The 18,590-nt window shown below is 41.3% G+C and overlaps 1 protein-coding gene across 9 annotated transcripts in view; it reads right to left on the bottom strand.

The window, feature by feature from the left end:
- Positions 1-18,590, bottom strand: part of VPS13D (vacuolar protein sorting 13 homolog D) — a 275,671-nt gene that overhangs the window by 177,223 nt on the left and 79,858 nt on the right. For 8 of the 9 annotated variants that reach the window (XR_015143441.1, XR_015143438.1, XR_015143440.1 and 5 more), the window contains 8 exons: positions 17,832-17,965; positions 15,184-15,339; positions 13,775-13,985; positions 13,172-13,246; positions 9,934-10,140; positions 7,720-7,809; positions 4,983-5,123; positions 2,362-2,484 (listed from right to left, as the gene is read on the bottom strand). Coding sequence is in view for 5 of the 9 variants with exons in the window: in XM_086344602.1 (XP_086200728.1) it covers positions 2,362-2,484; positions 4,983-5,123; positions 7,720-7,809; positions 9,934-10,140; positions 13,172-13,246; positions 13,775-13,985; positions 15,184-15,339; positions 17,832-17,965 (1,137 nt within the window). In the remaining 4 variants the exon portion in view is untranslated. Of the gene's footprint in view, positions 1-2,361; positions 2,485-4,982; positions 5,124-7,719; positions 7,810-9,933; positions 10,141-13,171; positions 13,247-13,774; positions 13,986-15,183; positions 15,340-17,831; positions 17,966-18,590 lie in introns of those variants that run through there. The other variant, XR_015143442.1, reaches the window with a different exon arrangement.

The following is an 18,590-nucleotide window of genomic DNA, read 5'->3' as shown; positions in this document are numbered from 1 at the left end:
GACAAAGTTAGAGGGTGAGAATCAATATAGCATAAAAGAAGATTCGTCTCTGAAACATTAGCGCAAACAGTGTACATTACAAGCACAGCAAGCATCATGCACTTATTGGCTCATTCCTTTGGTGATCACTAGGCGCTCATGAGGTACTTGATGAGGTGAGCCAGACAGCTTTAATGCTGGCTTTTACTGTGGAGCCTGTGTCAACAGAGCATGCTCCTTTTTTTCTCTGTTGGGAAAAGAAAATGTACTCACATTTACTGGAACAGAATGACCAGCCTTTTGAGGATTTTTAATTTAAAGCATGCTTGTTCTCACATGGCATAGAAAAGTTACCAAGAACAAGCAGTACAGATTTTAGTGGGAGCTGCTCCGCTCCAATTGGAAACGGCGGTAGCAGTAGAATGCTAGCCCCCAACGGGTCTCAAAAATTCAAGGGGAATAATCAGCCTGTGTTCCAAGCCTACAGTCTCAGCTGAGGAGTTACCTCATGGTCTTATTTACATTACATGTTAACCATGGACATTTCCAGAACATTTTTTTTTTATATTTCCATAAAGGGTCCCTGATTACAAAACTAATGAATTAAGATGCCATGCCATCCAGGTTTACCTACGGAATCTCAGCCCTTACTGAACAAAGCCAGTGATAATATCAAAAAAGAGGCCGTTATTTTCTTTCCCAGCCAAAGAAACAGTTAAGAAATCAGCGGCTCCCTTAGGCTGAACTTCATACTAAGAACCTCTAGTTCAAGGGCTTATTTTGAAGCTGGCCTGAATAAAATGCACAAATCTGGGGGGGATCATTACTAAATATTCCAGAGTAAGAGCTGAAGGTTTGTGATTGGTTCAACAAGATCCAAACCGACTGACCTTGGAAACAAATGCCCAAAAATTACTTTAGCAGGCCTAGTAGAAGAATGCAATCCCACTTGCTATTCTATCATCCAAGAAGTCTAAATAAGAAGAGAGTGTGGAAATTTAGGTATGTTCACTCATGCCTAATTAAAAAGATATATTAAAACTTTATAAGCCTAAGTAACCACAAAAATCCGTAAGTAAATAAAAATCTAGCTTTAATTTAGCACAGGCATTTACCATACATACGGTAGCTTATTAACTATAAAGAAAGAGGAGATGTTAAAATAAAAGGGGGAGAGGTGGCAGACGGACAAAAGAAAGTCCTTCACAAAATCGTAAAGATTCAGCCTTCTTAGTGTTTGCACTGAGTCTGGATTTAAAATCCCTCTGCATGAATAATGTTTTTAGAAACACACTCTTTAGGACACATTACATATTACAAAGATTATTTAGAGCCTTCTGGGTAGACGAAGGCTCCGTTACATTCTCTCAACACACAAATGGGGAAGGTCAGAGGAGGAGCTAGAATTGAAACTGATGATATCTGAGAAGCCCTGGCTTCCAAGCAATGGCCTTGAGACTCAGAAGCAACAGCCTGGGAACACACAGAGCAAACAGAGCTGACGTGGCCTTGTTCCTCCTTCAAGAAGTACAAGGCAGATAGAAAATCCATTTATACACCCTGAGGAGAGACGAACCAGTTCAAATACTTCGTACACTAAGAAAATACATCTTCCCGTGACACGTTTGCAGACCAGATGGAATAGTTAAGTATTCATGAGCCATGTTAAGTCCGGCCAAGACTCCCCAAAGAAACCACACTGAAAGAGCTGGGCTGAGTTGAATTTGGATGACAATGGCTTGTGGAACAACTAAGGACCATGCCGTTGGCCATCACAACCTCCCCAGCTCTGAGGAAATCAGAGCTCCATGGTAAAGCGTTAAATAAGGAAAGAAAACACTGTTAACAGAGAACACACTGACTTCTCTATCTTTCAGAGGCTGGGCATTCAATTCTTTTCTCCTTTATAGTACAGGCCCCCCCGTGAAACAATTGCTTCCACATGGGAGCCCGCCCTCCCTCTCTTCAAGAATATATCCAAACTCTCTAATCTTTAGATTCAGACACCTGAAAAGATGTTCTTCAAAATCCAGTCAATTAAACTGTTCTGCTGAGCAAACCACAAATTGACCAATGGCCACCCCAGTGCATTTCCAGGTGCCCCAGTTTATGCGCCACGTGACCGGAATTGAGGAACGGCACACAGCAGGTCCTTTTCCTCCCACAATGGTGGAATGAGAGCTGAGAGGAAAAGTTCAGCGTGTCATGCCAGAAAGAAAAAGAAAAATGTCCCTTCCACAGAATAAAACAGTTGTAGAAGGCAATCGGAATTTCCTGTAGGTTTTTCCATAGAAAATGATGGTTCTATTTGAATTTCTCACTGAAACATGGCTGTGTAGGTCAAAGGTGATTTAGTCAGACATGTGTAGAGAAAAACCTTACTTTGTCCAAAGCATGGAGGATCCACTGACGAGCCCATCCAGTCTTCAGATGGGGTGGGGTCTACTTCCTTGTCCTGTTTACAGTAATCTGCCATCCATGATTCCTTGGTACTTATGTATTGATCTAGGAAAAATTCCCCAAAGATATTGAGAACACAAACAGTAAAGATTGAGAGTTCAAGTCACATCAATTCAATTCAGCAAAACAAGCTTTTATCGAATGCCTGGCTAAATGTGGAGCCCTATGCTAGACTCTGAGAAAACTGGTTCCCTGAAGAACCTCATGCTCCACTGGAAGAAATGAACGTTAGCAAAACAACCATCACCACAAAACTATCCCACAATGTGAAAGGAGCTAAAAGAAAGATACAAACAAAATGCTATGGGAGCATGTAACAGGGGAAGGTTTATTCTGCGTTGGCAGAAGTGGAGGAGCACACGGCCAAGTGCATGGCAATCACCAGAGACGTGAGGACCTTTGTTCTGGGTCTTGAAGCAGGTAAGGTTACCAACAGGACTAGACAGGATATTCTAGGCAGAAAGAACAGCACATGTAAAGACTTTAAGATATGAAAGCACACGTCACACTTAGGGAACACAGAATACTGCGGTGTGACTCTGGTACAACATGCTGGGGTACAGGGGACATAGCAAAGAAGCCTAGGCAAGAGAACAACTTGCTTTGTGAAGAGCATGGCATGCCATGCTAAGGGGCAGGGTTTGGAGGCAGAAAGACCAGCTAGGAGGCCACCAAACTCAGGAGACTGAAATCCAGCGGACAGTTCTCCACAAGTGGCTTTACTTTTTCAACAGGATAATTACAACAGGAAGAGCAGGTTAACAAAATTATTACACACCACACTTGGATAAAGACCTTCTTTACTAATTAAAATATCACACTTTTTTAAACAAGGATGTTTAGTTCCTGGTTTTCAGTTCTAGTATTTGGCTACAGAAATTATATTTCTTTAAACACTAAGAGGTCACAGCAATGTTTCTGGGTTTCAGCACAGTTTTAGAAATAAGGAATTAAAGGTTAAAAAAATAAAACAGCTTTACCAATGACAAGAATGCTTTTTAGAGGACATTTTTTTTTTTTTAAACTTTACAACATTGTGTTAGTTTTGCCAAATATTGAAATGAATCCACCAGAGGTATACATGTGTTCCCTATCCTGAGCCCTCCTCCCTCCTCCCTCCCCATACCATCCCTCTGGGTCGTCCCAGTGCACCAGCCCCAAGCATCCAGTATCGTGCATCAAACCTGGACTGGCGACTCGTTTCATACATGATATTATACAGGCTTCAATGCCATTCTCCCAAATCTTCCCACCCTCTCCCTCTCCCACAGAGTCCATAAGACTGTTAACATTTTAAATTAAATACTAATAAGAAATATATCAATAGAACTCTTTTTATTTAAGGTAAGCTCTTATTTACCATGGCTTTTCAAAACACTGTCCCAAACTTTATCTAAACTTCCAGATGAACAGATTATATAAGAAATAACAGAGAAGGCAAAATAATATAGAAGAATCATGAGATCTATTTACCATTACATTGCTGATATTAATGAAACCTACAAATCTAAAACAGTGTTTTTAAAATTTAGGAATCAATAAACTTCTAGTCTCATTTCACTACACATTCTCTTAACTCTGACATGGAATAAGCCAATGGATATTGTATGAGACTCAACCCAAAACATATCCTGAACAAAGTTCACAGATTTGCAGGACAGTCTGCCCTCCATATCTGTGGGCTCTGCAGGCAGATACAGAGGGCCAACCATATTCACTGAACTAGGCCATTTTACACAAGGGACTTGAGCAGCCACAGATGTGGATGGGGCGGGGGAGGTGAGGGGTAGGGAGTGTGGTGCTGGAACCAATCCCTTTGGATACTGAGGCACAACTGTAGCATGTGTTACTATCACTCAGACACTACATTGTTACCAAAAATCAGAGCCTACGGATCAGTAACTCAAACAGTGAGTGTAGGCTTCATGGTGAACAAAGGCACTATCTCACTGTGTGATAATGTTACTATTCTTCTGATACAAGGACAAGTATAGGGACAAGATTCTGACTCACTATATTGAACCCAGGAGTGTACATTTCAGTGTTGTCAAAGACACTTTTAGAGCTCACGCCATTAGCTTGACAACCCGTTAACCCAGTGATTTTTAGAGTTACGTCAACACGATAATTGATGAGAAACAGCACAGACAACTGACCTTTCTCTAAAGACAATCAAAATCATACATTTCAAGAATTATTCTGTGAATAGTGTGAGAGAAATGAATTTAAACTCACTTCTAGGACATAATAAACCCCAGGGACCAATCATCATGGGGAGAAAGTTCGTCATGGACATGGGTATTTCCCACATGGTCTAAGCTCTTGCTTAAGCACCGAGAACACCAGCATAGGATGCCACTTCTGGAGCAATGGGGTAAGGAGCACCATGAGGCCAAATTAGGGTTTATCAGGAAAGCAGCTGTGAGGAGTAAGCGACGTCTGGTACAGGCCTGAGCAATTGTTAAACCAGAATTAACAGCCTTCCAGACAAGGGATGTATGCACAGAAGGGTACCAGTGTTCGAAAGACAACTTTCCACTCACCAATTAGCACAGAGGTGATGTTGACATCCAAGCGCTGTTTGGCCTTGGCTTCCAGCTTCAGTCGAGGAGGATGGAGACGACTAGCAGCCTGTTGTTGCCAGGATACGGAGCATGGCCAGGGCTCAATAAATGGCTCCCAGCCTAGCAGAACACAGGAAATAAGACATCTGCTCAGCAGATACCAAGAGTTTACAGGGGAACACCGTTCACAAATGCTCAGCAAGGACATACTATGGATAACAGCTTTCTATTTCCAACTTGATTTCACACAGAAGGCACCCTCTCTAGCTTCAGGTTATCCTACAGATGTCTGTGCTGTCTCAAGGACATGGGCAGCACAGCATACGTGCACCCCAACCATGGTCTTCCAAAGGTGGGAGGAAGGCAGGCAGGCGGGACGTGCCCTCTTCTATTAAAGAGCAGGCAAGCCCTGTTTTTGATACACTCAAGATGGAAAAAAGTGTCTCAGACTCAGGTTGGGAAAACAGTGTCAGTGTCAGTGGCTGAAGTAACTATTAAATTTAACTACCCTCTTACATCAAGAACCATTGGTTGAATAAATAGGTATATTCAGCAGTTCGTTAAGTTTTTCAAAATTTTCATCTTAAAATGTGTCATATGTACAAAAGGTATATTTAAACAACATTTATGTATGGTTTAAAGAATAAAATCACTGCTAACGCTCATGTACCCTCTACTCAGCTTATGAAAGAGAACATTACACGTGCTTTTGAAGCTCCTGAGTAACACTCCCCACCAAACCTCTCCCACTCAACTCCATTAGTTTGAATTTTTAATCATTCCTGTGTCCTTCTTTGTAGTTTTACCATCCGTGTATACATTTCTGAAGAATAAATACATTAGTGTGTCCTGCTAATGTAGGGGATCTTCACATAAATAGAATCCAACTGTGTGTATTCTTTTGCAAGTTTCTATTTTTGATCAATAACATGTCTTTGAGATCCGCTCACACTGATGCCATATATCAGTGGGACATTATTTTCACCACTGAGTTCCAATCCACTTATGAACACACCACTTTGTTTATCTATTCTACTGCTAAGAGACACTGCACTTGATTCCAGCTTTGCTGCTATCTGGAAGGTCACTACCAGAAGCGGTCTTTTTTCACTTGTTTCCTAGGACACATAGGAGACTCTCAAGGGCACAGATATAGAAGAAGTATGTTGAAGGGTTGCCAAGTATGCTTGTAGGTCACGTCAAATTGTTTTCAAAAGTGGTTGTCCCAATTTACAATTCTGACCGTAGGAAATGACACTTCTATGGCTCATATCTTCACCATACTTAGGTCTGTCACACTTCCTTTTTGCCCATCTGTTGGATGAGAAAAATGGTATCTTACTGTGGTTTTAAAAATGGCCTTTCAAGGCCAGTTAATTTTTCCCTAAACACAATCCACCGGCCATAGATGAGGTGATTTACTAATACAAATCCAATCTAACATGTACCTTAACATTGGTACGTTCATCTCCTCACGCCGTTTAGTGCTTAGTGACCTGAATGTGTTCCTGCAACTGTAAAAGTAAGCAATATTTGCTCTGGGAAAATAAATGATTCTCAGAAAAAATAGCTACCATATGCCCTGTAAAACTTTCTCTCAACTAGCAGGGCTGGGACTATTATTCTGAAGTTAAACATTTTGAACAATTAGGAAAAAAGAGTGTTGCCTTTAAGTGAATCCAGAACACAGAAGGGAGAATGTTAACTAACATATAATATTAAATGTGACACATACTCTAGAACAATTAGCAGGCAGCAAAACACACTGGAAGCTTAATTTTCCCCTGACTTCAAAGGGAGCAACCGCTCTTCAACACTCCCTGGTTTACTTTGTCCATACCTACAAAGAATCTCTTTAAGGTAAAGAATGTCACAGCTCAAACTGTTCAGCCCTGTTACCGGATTGTTCTTGAATGTCCATCTGTATAGATCCTTACCCTGGTCTTTCCAGTGGAAGGAAAGAAATATGAAAATGACTTGCACTGTATCCAGGTTTATGTCTCTGGAAGAACATCTTGCCCTGATGCCCACGTTCTACTTTAGGGAATAAATAAGGCAGGTTATAATCATTTACCAGCTTCCCAGGTGGCACTAATGGTAAAGAACCTGCCTGCCAACGCAGGTGACATAAGAGATTCAGGTTTAATTCCTGGGCAGGGAAGATCCCCTGGAGGAGGGCATGGCAATCCACTCCAGTATTCTAGGATTCTAGCCAGAATCCTAAGGACAGAGGCACCCAGCAGGCTACAGTCGATAGCATCACACAGTCAGACACAACTGAAGCAACAGTACGTATGCACGCAAGGCAGGTTATTTGCTGTCACTGACTCAGTGCTCTTCTAATGAGACAAGCCCAGTAGGAAGGGAGGAGGCCTTAAGTTTAGAATGTGTGTGGGCTTAAATCTCACTTGAAAGTTAGCTACTCTCAGGGCCAGACGAGTGATCCTTCACTACTGAGCAATTTCATGTTCTGAAATGAGCCAAACTCCAGGATCAAAAAGAATTAACTATGAAAACTTAAAATAATTCCGTTGTGACATACCAAATATATTTTTAGAAATACGAAAAAAAAAATCTGTATCTTTTGTGCTCGTGCCCTTATTTTTCATCTTTCCCTGTCCTGTCCCACTCCTTTGCTTCATGTAAGATTTATGTAGAGATAGGCCCAGGCAAATGCTAAAGTGTATGTTTTAAATCCCATGATAATTATACTGACCTGACAGAGCACGGTTATAATAATCTCCAGAAAGGGTGAAGTGGGCGTAGCCTTCAGGGCTAGTTCTTACATGTTGCAGAAAATTCAGACCTGCAACGAAAGCAAATCTTATTGCAGTGTGGGGCGGAAACAACCAAAACTTTCTGTTGCTGACACAGCATATTAAAGAGATGTTAGAAAAACAGACACAAAGATACAGAGAACAGAGGAAGGGCTCCCAGAGGGGCAGGGACAGGGGTGGGAGCAAGGGTGTTCGATTGTATAGTGATGGAGAGAAACTAAATTTTTGGTAGTGAGCATACTGTAGGGTATACAGAAGTGGAAATATAAGGCTGTACACAAGAAAGTTGTATGTTATAAACTGATGTTATCTTAAAAATAAAGACCTATTGTGCCCAGTCGCTTCGGTTGTGTCCAACTCTTTGCAATCCCATGGACTATAAGCCACCAGGCTCCTCTGTCCATGGGATTCTCCAGGCAAGAAAACTGGAGTGGGTTATCATTTCCTCCTCCAGGGGATCTTCCCGACCCAGGGACTGAACCTGTGTCTTAAATCTCCTGCATTGGCAGGCGGTTCTCTATGACTAGCACCACCTGAGAAGCCCAAAGAGCTATTAGTTATAATTAATACTAGTGATCTTATAGGAGAACACACAAAAATTTGATATTTTGTTCATCATGGGATTTTTATTTAATAAATTCTGATTTTTTAAAATATTGCATTAAAGTATCATTTATCTTAATCACTGATTTTCGTGGTTGCCCTTTAAATGCTGTGAATGAGGTAAATGCCTCATTTGCCTCCCCACCAATCCCAGCCCCAGCAACCAGGGAACATAAAAAACACATTTTTTCCTGAATATCTGAAAAGAAGGTAGTGTAATGAGAACAGTCATGCCCTCATAAATATTAGCTCAAAATGTTAAGATTACCATAGAAAAATAAAAATTATTTTCTACAGAAAAGACACTCACGCAAACAGTCAAAATTCCCATTGTTAGTTTTAATCAAGTGGCCCTTTGGTGCCTAGAAACACAGAGAAAAGGAAAACTCCCACAGTGTGTAAAAGGTTGAACTAAATCCCCAGAATCGAATTTTCCTTGAAGGGAAAAGTGACTTACAAGACCAAAATGATGGAAAATTAAAAGTAAACACAGAAGTGAGATTTTCCTTTACTCTCTTTAGTAGCTGCATCTAACATGGCTTACAATGATGTGATTGAGGATAAAGCCCTTCTATAATCATCTCCACTCTGTTGAGGGACAGCTCTCAGATGAAAAGGGTTTCTCTTCCTATCTGGCCCTATGGAGGAGACAATGGGGTAAGCGTTTTAACAAGCCTCTGTGTTTGTTAATTTTCCATATAGTATGGAAACCCTATTTTCTACGCTTATCTTATAAATCCCTTTAATAACAGTACTCCCTACAATCTTTGGGCTTCCCTGAAGCCAGAGGTGGCTCAGAGGTACAAAATCCACCTGTCAATGCAGGAGACATGGGTTTGATCCCTGGCTCAGAGAAGATGGCAACCCACCTTCCTGGAGAAGAAAATGGCAATCTACTCTAGTATTCTTGCCTAGGAAATCACATGGACAAAGGAACCTGGCAGCTTACAGCCATAGGGTCGCAAAGAGTTGGACACGACTCAGCAACTAAACAACAACTACAATCTTAAGATACATGAAAACATAAACAAAATGGAGAGATCAGGAATTATTTAACTAGGGCTGTTTATAGAACAATGGCTTCCCATGTGGCACATCCCACGTGGCATAGTGGTAAAGAATCCACCTGTCAATGCAGGAGACATAAGAGACGTGTTTGATCCCTGGGTCAGGAAGATACCCTGGAGGAAGAAATGGCAATCCACTCCAGTATTCGTGCCTGGAAAATTCCATGGACAGAGGAGCCTAGTGGGCTACACTCCATGGGATCACAAGGAATCAGACATGACTTAGGGATTGAGCACACACACATGTTAACAGAACAGAAATTTCATCAACGACAATTTCTATTATTCCCAACCCACGGTCTGAAGGCCACATATAGCAAATAAATACATGTCTTTAAAATACAAATAATGGAAAACACATGTAAAATCATTATCTAAATCTCTCCCATGCTATTAGGTATGGAAGAGCATGAGTAACATGAAGAAAAGACAGCAGTCGCTGCTGATCTTGGAGATGAACCTAAGGGTTGGGCGAGTACTCACGGGAGAAGGTGAGCTCGGCTAGAGGCACGTCGCAGTCCATGCAGTCATCGATAAAGCAGATACACACGCTTTCAGCTTTCATCTCCACACCCGAGATCAACCAGGCCGGTGCCGCCCCCTGGCTCTGCTGGCTGTTGGAAGCCAGGGAAAGGGATGTCCGGGGTTCAGCATTCTTGAACAACCAACTGGCTGCTTTTTTCAGCTGACCTGCAAAGCAATCGAAAGGTGATCAGTTGGACCTGTTCACATGGCTACTCAAGCAACTCACAGAGGAAACAGAAAAATACATTTGATAGGGACCTACTAGACAGCCCAAGAGAACCTTGATGCCAGATTGCAGTCTGAGACAGAACAAGGAAAACGAAGCACAATAATAGGAATCCTGCTTTTTTAGCCAACAGAACAAGGCCCTCTTTACTACACACCTCTACTCAAGTTTACCACATGACCTGGCTCAAAATGCTTGCAGGAAGCCATCCTTCCTCTACAGTGACATCTGCTGAAGGAGAGGAGAAAAGAGGAATGGACAGGCTCCAACTTCCAGGTGCCACTCGGTACTCAAGCATTTAATCTTCACTATGTAGTTCTGCATATTCTGATGTGCTGCTTTGTAACTGTTCTCAAAGGTCTTAGGTTGTACATACTTGGTCTTCTCAACCATGTGTGTACTGTAAAACTATTAAACAACAGCCCCCTGAACACAACCAGATTGCCAAAGCTAAAAAAGAACAGAACCGAAACGCAAAGCAATGCAGCCTTATACTTAGAAATTACCAGAGGCCAGTGCATGTGACCGTGGTGGGTGGTTCAGGGCATAGGCTTTGAAGCAAGATGGCCTGGCTTCTGATCCTGCACTGACTAGATATTGGCTCTTGGGCAAGTTGCTTGGTCTCTCTCTGCCCAACAGCACCCACTTACAGGACTGCCATGAGGAGGAAACAAGTGAGCACCTGGGAGGTTCTCAGATCAGAGCCTGGCATATAACAGAGGCTCTATAAACATTAGTTGGTATTATTGTCTTTATTATTGGTGGAACTAAACCTCAGTTACTAAAGAAATAAAGAGTAACAAAAACCCAAAAGGCTCTTAGAAATTTTTTTAACGTGTTTGAATTGTTAAAGAGTAAAAAAAAAAAAAAATGAAATGTAAACATTAAGGGATATGAAGTTAACTACACCAAAAGCAATGATGATTAGGAAAAAACGAAATTAAGGCACACAAGATAATTAGGCCTACCTTCCAATTGTTTTCAGAGATAAAGGATAGGTAATGCAAACAATCATGTGATAAGACCACACAAGTGGTCAAAGTTTAATCTGGTACAATCCTTTCAGAAAAAGATTTGTCAATTCAAGTAAAGAGCCTCAAAAAATATCTATATCCTCTGATCCAGTTTTTACAATACTAAGTCTCACTGGTAGCTCAGCTGGTAAAGAATCCACCATCAATGTGAGAGACCTGGGTTCAATCCCTGGGTTGAGAAGATCCCCTGGAGAAGGAAACAGCTACCCACTTCAGTATTCTGGCCTGGAGAATTCCATGGACTGTATAGTCAAACACAACAGAGAGACTTTCACTTTCACTTTCAAGTCTCACTACCAAAGCGGGACTTCCCTGGTGCTTTACTGGCTAAGACTCCGAGTGCCCAATGCTGAGGGCCCAGGTTCAATTCCTAGTAAAGGAACTAGATCCTGTATGCTGCAACTAAGACTCCTTATGCCACAACTAAGAGTTTGCAACTAAAAATCCCATGTGTGACAACTAAAAAGTCCCAAATGCCACATCAAACATCGAAGACCCTTTGTACCACAATGAAGACCTGGTGCAAATAAACAGATAAGTTTTTTTTTAAAGTCTCACTACCAAAGAAACTGAAAGATGTAGACAAAAGTTCATACACAAAAATATTAATAACAGAATTGTGTATAATGATGAAAGAATGAAAAACAACTGAAGACTAAATTATAATATGTCCTCAGATCAATGTAAAAGAATCGTTTACAAATAATTTTAATGACAAGGGATGATGCCAATATTATATTATAATAAAATTGTAACTGTAATTCTATAAAGTATTTGCAATACAATCTACCAACATGTATAAATACCACATGTGGATGTGTGTGTGTGTTGGACACATTAGCATACTTTGTTTTATTGCACTTTGCTGATACTGCAGTTTTTACAAATTGAAGATGTGTGACAACCCTGTGTCGAGCAAGTCTATCAGCACTATTTTCCCAACAGCATTACTTAATAAAGATACATACATTGTTCTTATAGACATAATGGTACTGCACACCCAACTGACTACAGTAGAGTGTAAAAGCAACTTTTATTTGCACTGGGAAATCAAAAAATGTGTGTGACTCGCTTGACTGCAGTATTTTCTTTATTGTGGTGGTCTGGAACCAACCCCCTAATATCTCCAAGGTACGTCTGTATACAGTACATAGAGAAATAAAAAGGGAGGATATACATCCAAGTATCAAGACTAGGAAAAAATACAGCTTTTGTTGTGTCTCTGATTTAAGGACAAGGAGAGCACAGAGAGAGGTGGAGAGGTGGTGTGACACAGTGGAAGGAAGAGGGGCACACCTGGCTTTAAACCATTCCAGCCCCACGCTAAGACATAGCCTGAGACGAAACCATCTTACCAAACCATAGCCTTACCAAACCATCTGAGCCCGTTTCTCCATCTGAAGTGAGGCTAAGAATGCCACCACCAAGGGAATGAGGATTCAACAAGAAACATGACTAGGCACAGAGGAGCTCGATCAATGGCCAAGCTGATCAGTATCACCACCATTACTACTCCCAGTAGCAGCAGTGCTAAGGTCTACAGGGCACATGCTGTGTGTTTTGCATAGAGTGCTTCTCAGCAACAAAGGACCAAGGGAGGTCCTCTAATCCTCACTTGTACAGGTAAGGAAGCACTGGAACAGAGAGCTCAGACTTGCCCAGGTCACTAACAAGGAGCCAGTAGGGACAGCGCAAGGATCTGAAGCCAGGCAGTCGGCTCCAGAGCCCACATTTACATCCACCATAAAATACTGCATCCCATTATTACTGGCCCAAGATTATACTCAGCCCACAGAAAACCACAGAGGGCTTTCAAAACACACTCCAGCTCACTAAGGCATCCATGGGAGTAGGGGAGGAAATGGAAAGATAAACATTATCAAACATTATTGTTTATCAAGATAATAGATAAAGGAAAAAGCCTTATTCAAATTACCTTGACACACCAAGAGAGCTTTGCGGCAGTCATCCATGCTAAACCCCAGCTCCTGCAGTCTAGCCAGCTGTAATTCTACGGGGGGAAATGGTATATATATTTTTATAAGTAATTTAATGTAAATTAACCCACAGACTAACTGAAGCAAAAAAAGAAATCAGAAACTGGTGACTCAGTCATTTCTCTTCTATAGGCAAAAATAAGCTCCTAATTGGAAGTTATCAAGTATACCCTGAAGTTTTTAAGTCTTTTCCCTATATTGGCTGTGTTTTAAAAGCCTAAAACTGAAACTCAGTATTATCCATATACTTTTGGAAGAAAACAAAGTTTAAAACTAAATCTTAGCATTATCCGTATCTCTAGAAGAAATGGTAAAAGGAAAAATACTGTAGGTTAGAATAGTTGGTTTGGGGTGTTTTCTTTATTTTAAAAATAAGAATTAGTCATACTTATGACTAATTATACTTATAACAATTATACTTATAACAATTATACTTAATGACAGACAATTATACCCTGAATAATCTAATTGTGCAAAAGAAAATCTTAAGAAGAAGGGGAGTTTGGGAGAAGGCTGAATGGGTTTTATGGTTAAATACCTACCCAAAACAGGGTCTAAGGTGTGTCTTGTCCCTTCTCTGACTTCCTCTCCCCCTCGAGAAGCACCGGGAAGGTAGCTGTGAACGGAGCTGGCCTCCAAGGCCGCCACGTCTGGCACCGCAGCGTTAGCTTGCTCTGGGATGGATTTTGCAATGGCAAGAAACAGCTGAACATCATTATAGGAGAGTCTGATATCCAGGGCCTGTAACTGAATCTAACAAGATTTAAAAGGTGGCAGTTTTTAAAGCTGCAGTGGCTTCTGTGTCCACACCTCTCAGAGGTACCATTCTAACTCTGGTTCTAGAAATACAACAGACACTTCCTCATTTTGAAGACTGGGGAGATCTTTAAATCAAGCACTAATAGCCATGAGGTAAGATGTCTCAGATGTGAAGTCCAATGTCACAAAACTGTACCAAACAAAAACTACTACGTAGGGCAAATTACTAGAGCACTTAATAATTTGGTAGAATGATTTTCTTACAAGTATATGTAATCATCAAAGCAGAGAATCAGAGGAAGGCGATCCTTGCCTCCTCCAGAGCCAATTTGTAACACTCTGTTAATCCATTTTGCTTTGATCTATTTAAGTTTTTAAATTTCTGAAGCCAACTGACCCCCCTCCAAAATTTCTCTCTGCTTTATTCAAACAGAGCCTTAAATGAGTCAAGTTCTATAGTAATATTTCTAAAAATCTGGTGTTCCTCAGTCGTTAGCAATTCAGCTACCAGTGGAAAAAGCTGTACAGACACCGACACAAGACCACTTTAAAATGGGATGTCTGCTTGAAGTCTGGGTATAGTGCTTTATTTATTACTTGCTTCTACCTTTTTTTTTTTTTTTTTTGAAGCCCAAAAATCAGAATGGCTTTTCTCTTTCAAACCTGCTACAGTTCAAATGGATTATGAATTAATTACTCCCTCTCTACCAAAGAAATAAAACATCCAAGTCTTAACTGGTCCTGGCCTGGCTTCACCTGCTCTGCTTCTCCTCTCCCTCCTCCTCACGTCCCCAGACTTCTTGCGGTGAGACCTCCCTCAGTCTCAGCTCTGCTGGGCCACTTCTACCCCTGACTTTGCTGCTTCCTAATTCAGAACTGCTCTCCTTCTTAGCCTATTTACATCCTACCCCCTGATCAGACTCTTCTTTTGTTTCACTCACAGTCAATATCCTTAACTATGTTGAACTCTGCTTTCTATAAACTATCATAGAACTTCAAGATCATACCAAACAATCAAAAGGTCTTTCATCCTCAAGACAAAGATCTTCTAGGGCAGAGACAATGTCATATATATTTTGTATTTGCTGAAGTAATGGAACTGTTGTTGAGGCTGGCAGAGTAAATAAGTAGTTCAAGTAAAGGGAAGTGTTTGGGAGAGCCTCGGTGTGTTATCCAGACTTGTCATCATTACCTCTAAGATGGGAGGAAAATCTTCACTATTGAATGCATCCATCAATCCTGAACTATTCTGGTAAGAAGAATTTCCCACCAGCTCCACATGAATTTGTACTGGATCGACGATTGAAAGAGCTGTGTCGTGCTCATTCCCCAGTCGGCACGAAAACACCTAGAGGGTGAAATGCAACATGGCGTGAATTAATGTCTGATTTAGGAAGAGTCTCACCACCAGGAGAAAAGGGGGCCATCTTGGAAGCCATCAGTCCTCTCCTATAAAAGACCCATAACAACCACTGGAATGAACACTGTTAAGAGTGAGACTGGTGCCCTCACCCACTGCCAGCAGCACAGTGCTTCACTCGTGGGAAAGGCAGTTTGGCAATACATAACAAGAGACTTAAAAATTTCACACCCTTTGATCCAATAATCCTACTCTTGATGGGAACTAGTCCAAGGAAGTAATCAAAATATAGAAAAATTAACCAAAACATCATTTAATGCTAAATTTAAAAAAAAAATTAAGAGAATCAATGTTTTCAAGATATTCCCCATCTACTCAGCAGAGTATTTTGCAGCCATTTAAAAATAAGTTTAAAAGACTACCTAGAAAGGTAGGAAAACAGTTACAATACTGGTTGTGAAAAAACAGCCCAATCAAAATATTACGCCAAAACTACAGGGGAAGAAATACCTCAAAATGTCAAGAGAGATTATGTAGGTGAGATAGGTGGGAATAAGTGGTTTTTCCCGCCCCTTCCCTAATTTCATGTAATACAGTTGTTACTATCAGAAGTGAAAATAAATACATTAATCACTGACGCTATGTGAAAGGTACATAGGGGTTCATTATATTATTCTGTTGACTTTGTGTATGTTTGAGATATTCTAATAAAAATAAAGTAAAACATATTTATGGGGAGAGAATAGAGACGGAGGACGCTCATTCCAGGACCATATTATGCTGCATGCTCAGCAAGAGTAGAGGAGGAAGAAGAAAGCATTGCTTTAGTCTCCCCTGCTCTTTCCTCTTTTCTGGCATTTTCTAAAGAAAGAAAAAGAAAGTGAAGTTGCTCAGTCATGTCCAACTCTTTGCAACCCCATGGACTGTAGCCTACCGGGTTCCTCCATCCATGGAATTGTCCAGGCAAGAATACTGGAGTGGGTTGCCATTTCCTTCTCCAGGGGATCTTCCCGACCAGGGATCAAACCTAGGTCTCCTGCACTGCAGGCAGACTCTTTACCGTCTGAGCCACCAGGGAAGCCTGGCATTTTCTAGAACTACTGAAAAGCATATGACACCAAGGTCCTCTGCTGTATTCAACCTTAGCTCATTTTGCCTTCTTTACAAATTCTCCCCCAAGGATGTATTAGGGTAGTCTTAAAATTCAGATCCAACTGTGCCACCTTAAGAACAAGACTGAAAGGAGTTTCCAGGAAGCTCGAATATTTTGCCATGGAGTTTTTCTAAGATTCTGGAGCAGGAAAGTTCCATTTTCCTTTTTTCTTCCCCGGCGTCTGCTACACAAAACCCAATTATACCTGACAGTTCATTAATCAATCACCAAACTTTCTCGTTCAAAGCTGGTATTGTGGAGGCTTGGAAAGCAGACGAACTGCAATTTCAGGACCAAGTCACATCACGCGAGCAGGCAAATCCTTCCTCTCACACTGAGGTTTCTTTACATGAGAGATACAAGTGGTAGGGAAGTAAAATCTCCACAGGTTTTATTCAGCTATTTCTGACCAGAAAAAAAAGTACTATCTGCTGCTGAGGGTGGAAGCGATTTTTGTTCCCTCAACCTCTGAAATATCACTGGGAAGAACTGAGCATGAAAAAGTTTAATCATAAATGGGAAGCAAAAGATGAGTAACTCTGACCAAATATTCTAGTATTCTAACAAGAGGAATATTAGCAGAGATCGGTGACTTAAGAATATTTGCCAGAGGAGATAATAATCTGCCTCATTTCTCCTCCTGTCTCCACACATCCTGGCTTAAGAAGAGACAGAGCAGTTTTTGCATAATATTGTAGAATGTAATCTTCTGGTTACAAAAGCCATCCCAATGCAAATTATCTCCTTCATGAGACTGAATCAGAGCCATGAGCATCACAATTAGAGATTCAGCCCTTGAGGTCAGGGCCAACTCTCCAGAGGTGCCCTTTAATAGATCAGATATTCCTGGAAGGATAACATGGAAAGTCCCTAACACTTTAGTATCACGTTTCTATAACCAGAAAGCTCTAGGTCTTCGCGAGGACAAGCACTCAATGTGTAGAAGGGGATGCAGGAGAAACAAGGACCCCTTCCTCACCCTCACAAATTAGCCAGGGCCTAGACCCACAGAACCAGGAGGACATGACAAGGAGCCTGTTGAGGAAAGGGGGATTGGAAGAGCTTCCTTGAACATTCTGAGGAAGGGCTGGGTCTAAGAGAAAGAGGTACAGTCCCTCCACACATTCACAGCCTGACCCTGGGGGCCTGAATTCACACATTAGAATAACCTGGTAGATGTGAAGAGAAAATGAAGAGAAGAGGGCAAGGGTCCTCTGGTCCCATTAATTATCACCCTGAAGGAAAGTTTAGGAGGTAAAATTATTCTCCAGATGCTTTTCTCTTAAGCCAAACATTGAGTGCTTCAATCAACACAAAGACTTCTTACCTCAATGCCAAACAAACTTCCTGAAAAGGGCCGATCAACAAATCGGGGCTTGTAGGTGAGCACAGTGGTGCCTTTGAGAATGATGGCGTTGGTATCGAAGCAGGATACATCTTCAACGACCACAAACTCCGTGCCTGGAAAGGACAGTATCATCAACTAGGCCAAAGCTGGGAAGTGAAAGCAGCAGGTGTCGTAAACCAGGCAGCACATCTACTGGGTGGGGGGCCGACAGGTCAGCCAGAAAGATCAGACGTCTAGGATGTATGTCGACATTCTGCCGACACCCTCAGCAGGTCCTGCAGATCTGGCCAGGCGCAGCTGAGCCAAAAGAGCCCTGCACAGGCATAAGACCGGGACACACTTTCTCTTTTTAGAATGTAGTTGTATGCTAGGTCTCCTGGGAGGCAGGACAGACACTGAGAAGCTCTGGAAACCACCCCTTCTCCAAGCGACGATCTGATTTAAGTTCCCAGGAAGCAGATTCAGATACTGATGTTGGTCAGGCAGCAAAGAGCACTGGGTCATCTGTGTATATATTCAGGGTTGTTTACAAAGAATGCGGACCACTTTTTTTGCTTTTTAAATTGGTAGACACAGACAGTTTTCTATTCATCTGGACATGGCAAGTTTACTTTTTGTTTTCATCAAAAAACATGTATAAACTGAACTTTTGAAACTAAATCTATTTTAAATGCCATGAGCTATTCAGCTTCTTTCAAATCACTGTGCAGGAGATAGGATATATCACAAGCATAACAA

This window comes from Bos grunniens, chromosome 16, assembly GCF_055505025.1.
Source record: "Bos grunniens cultivar Pamir isolate PY7600 chromosome 16, Bosgru_T2T1.0, whole genome shotgun sequence".
Taxonomy (NCBI): Eukaryota; Metazoa; Chordata; class Mammalia; order Artiodactyla; family Bovidae; genus Bos; species Bos grunniens.
The sequence above is the reverse complement of the archived record's forward strand: the minus strand, read 5'-3'. Positions and strand labels throughout refer to the sequence as shown.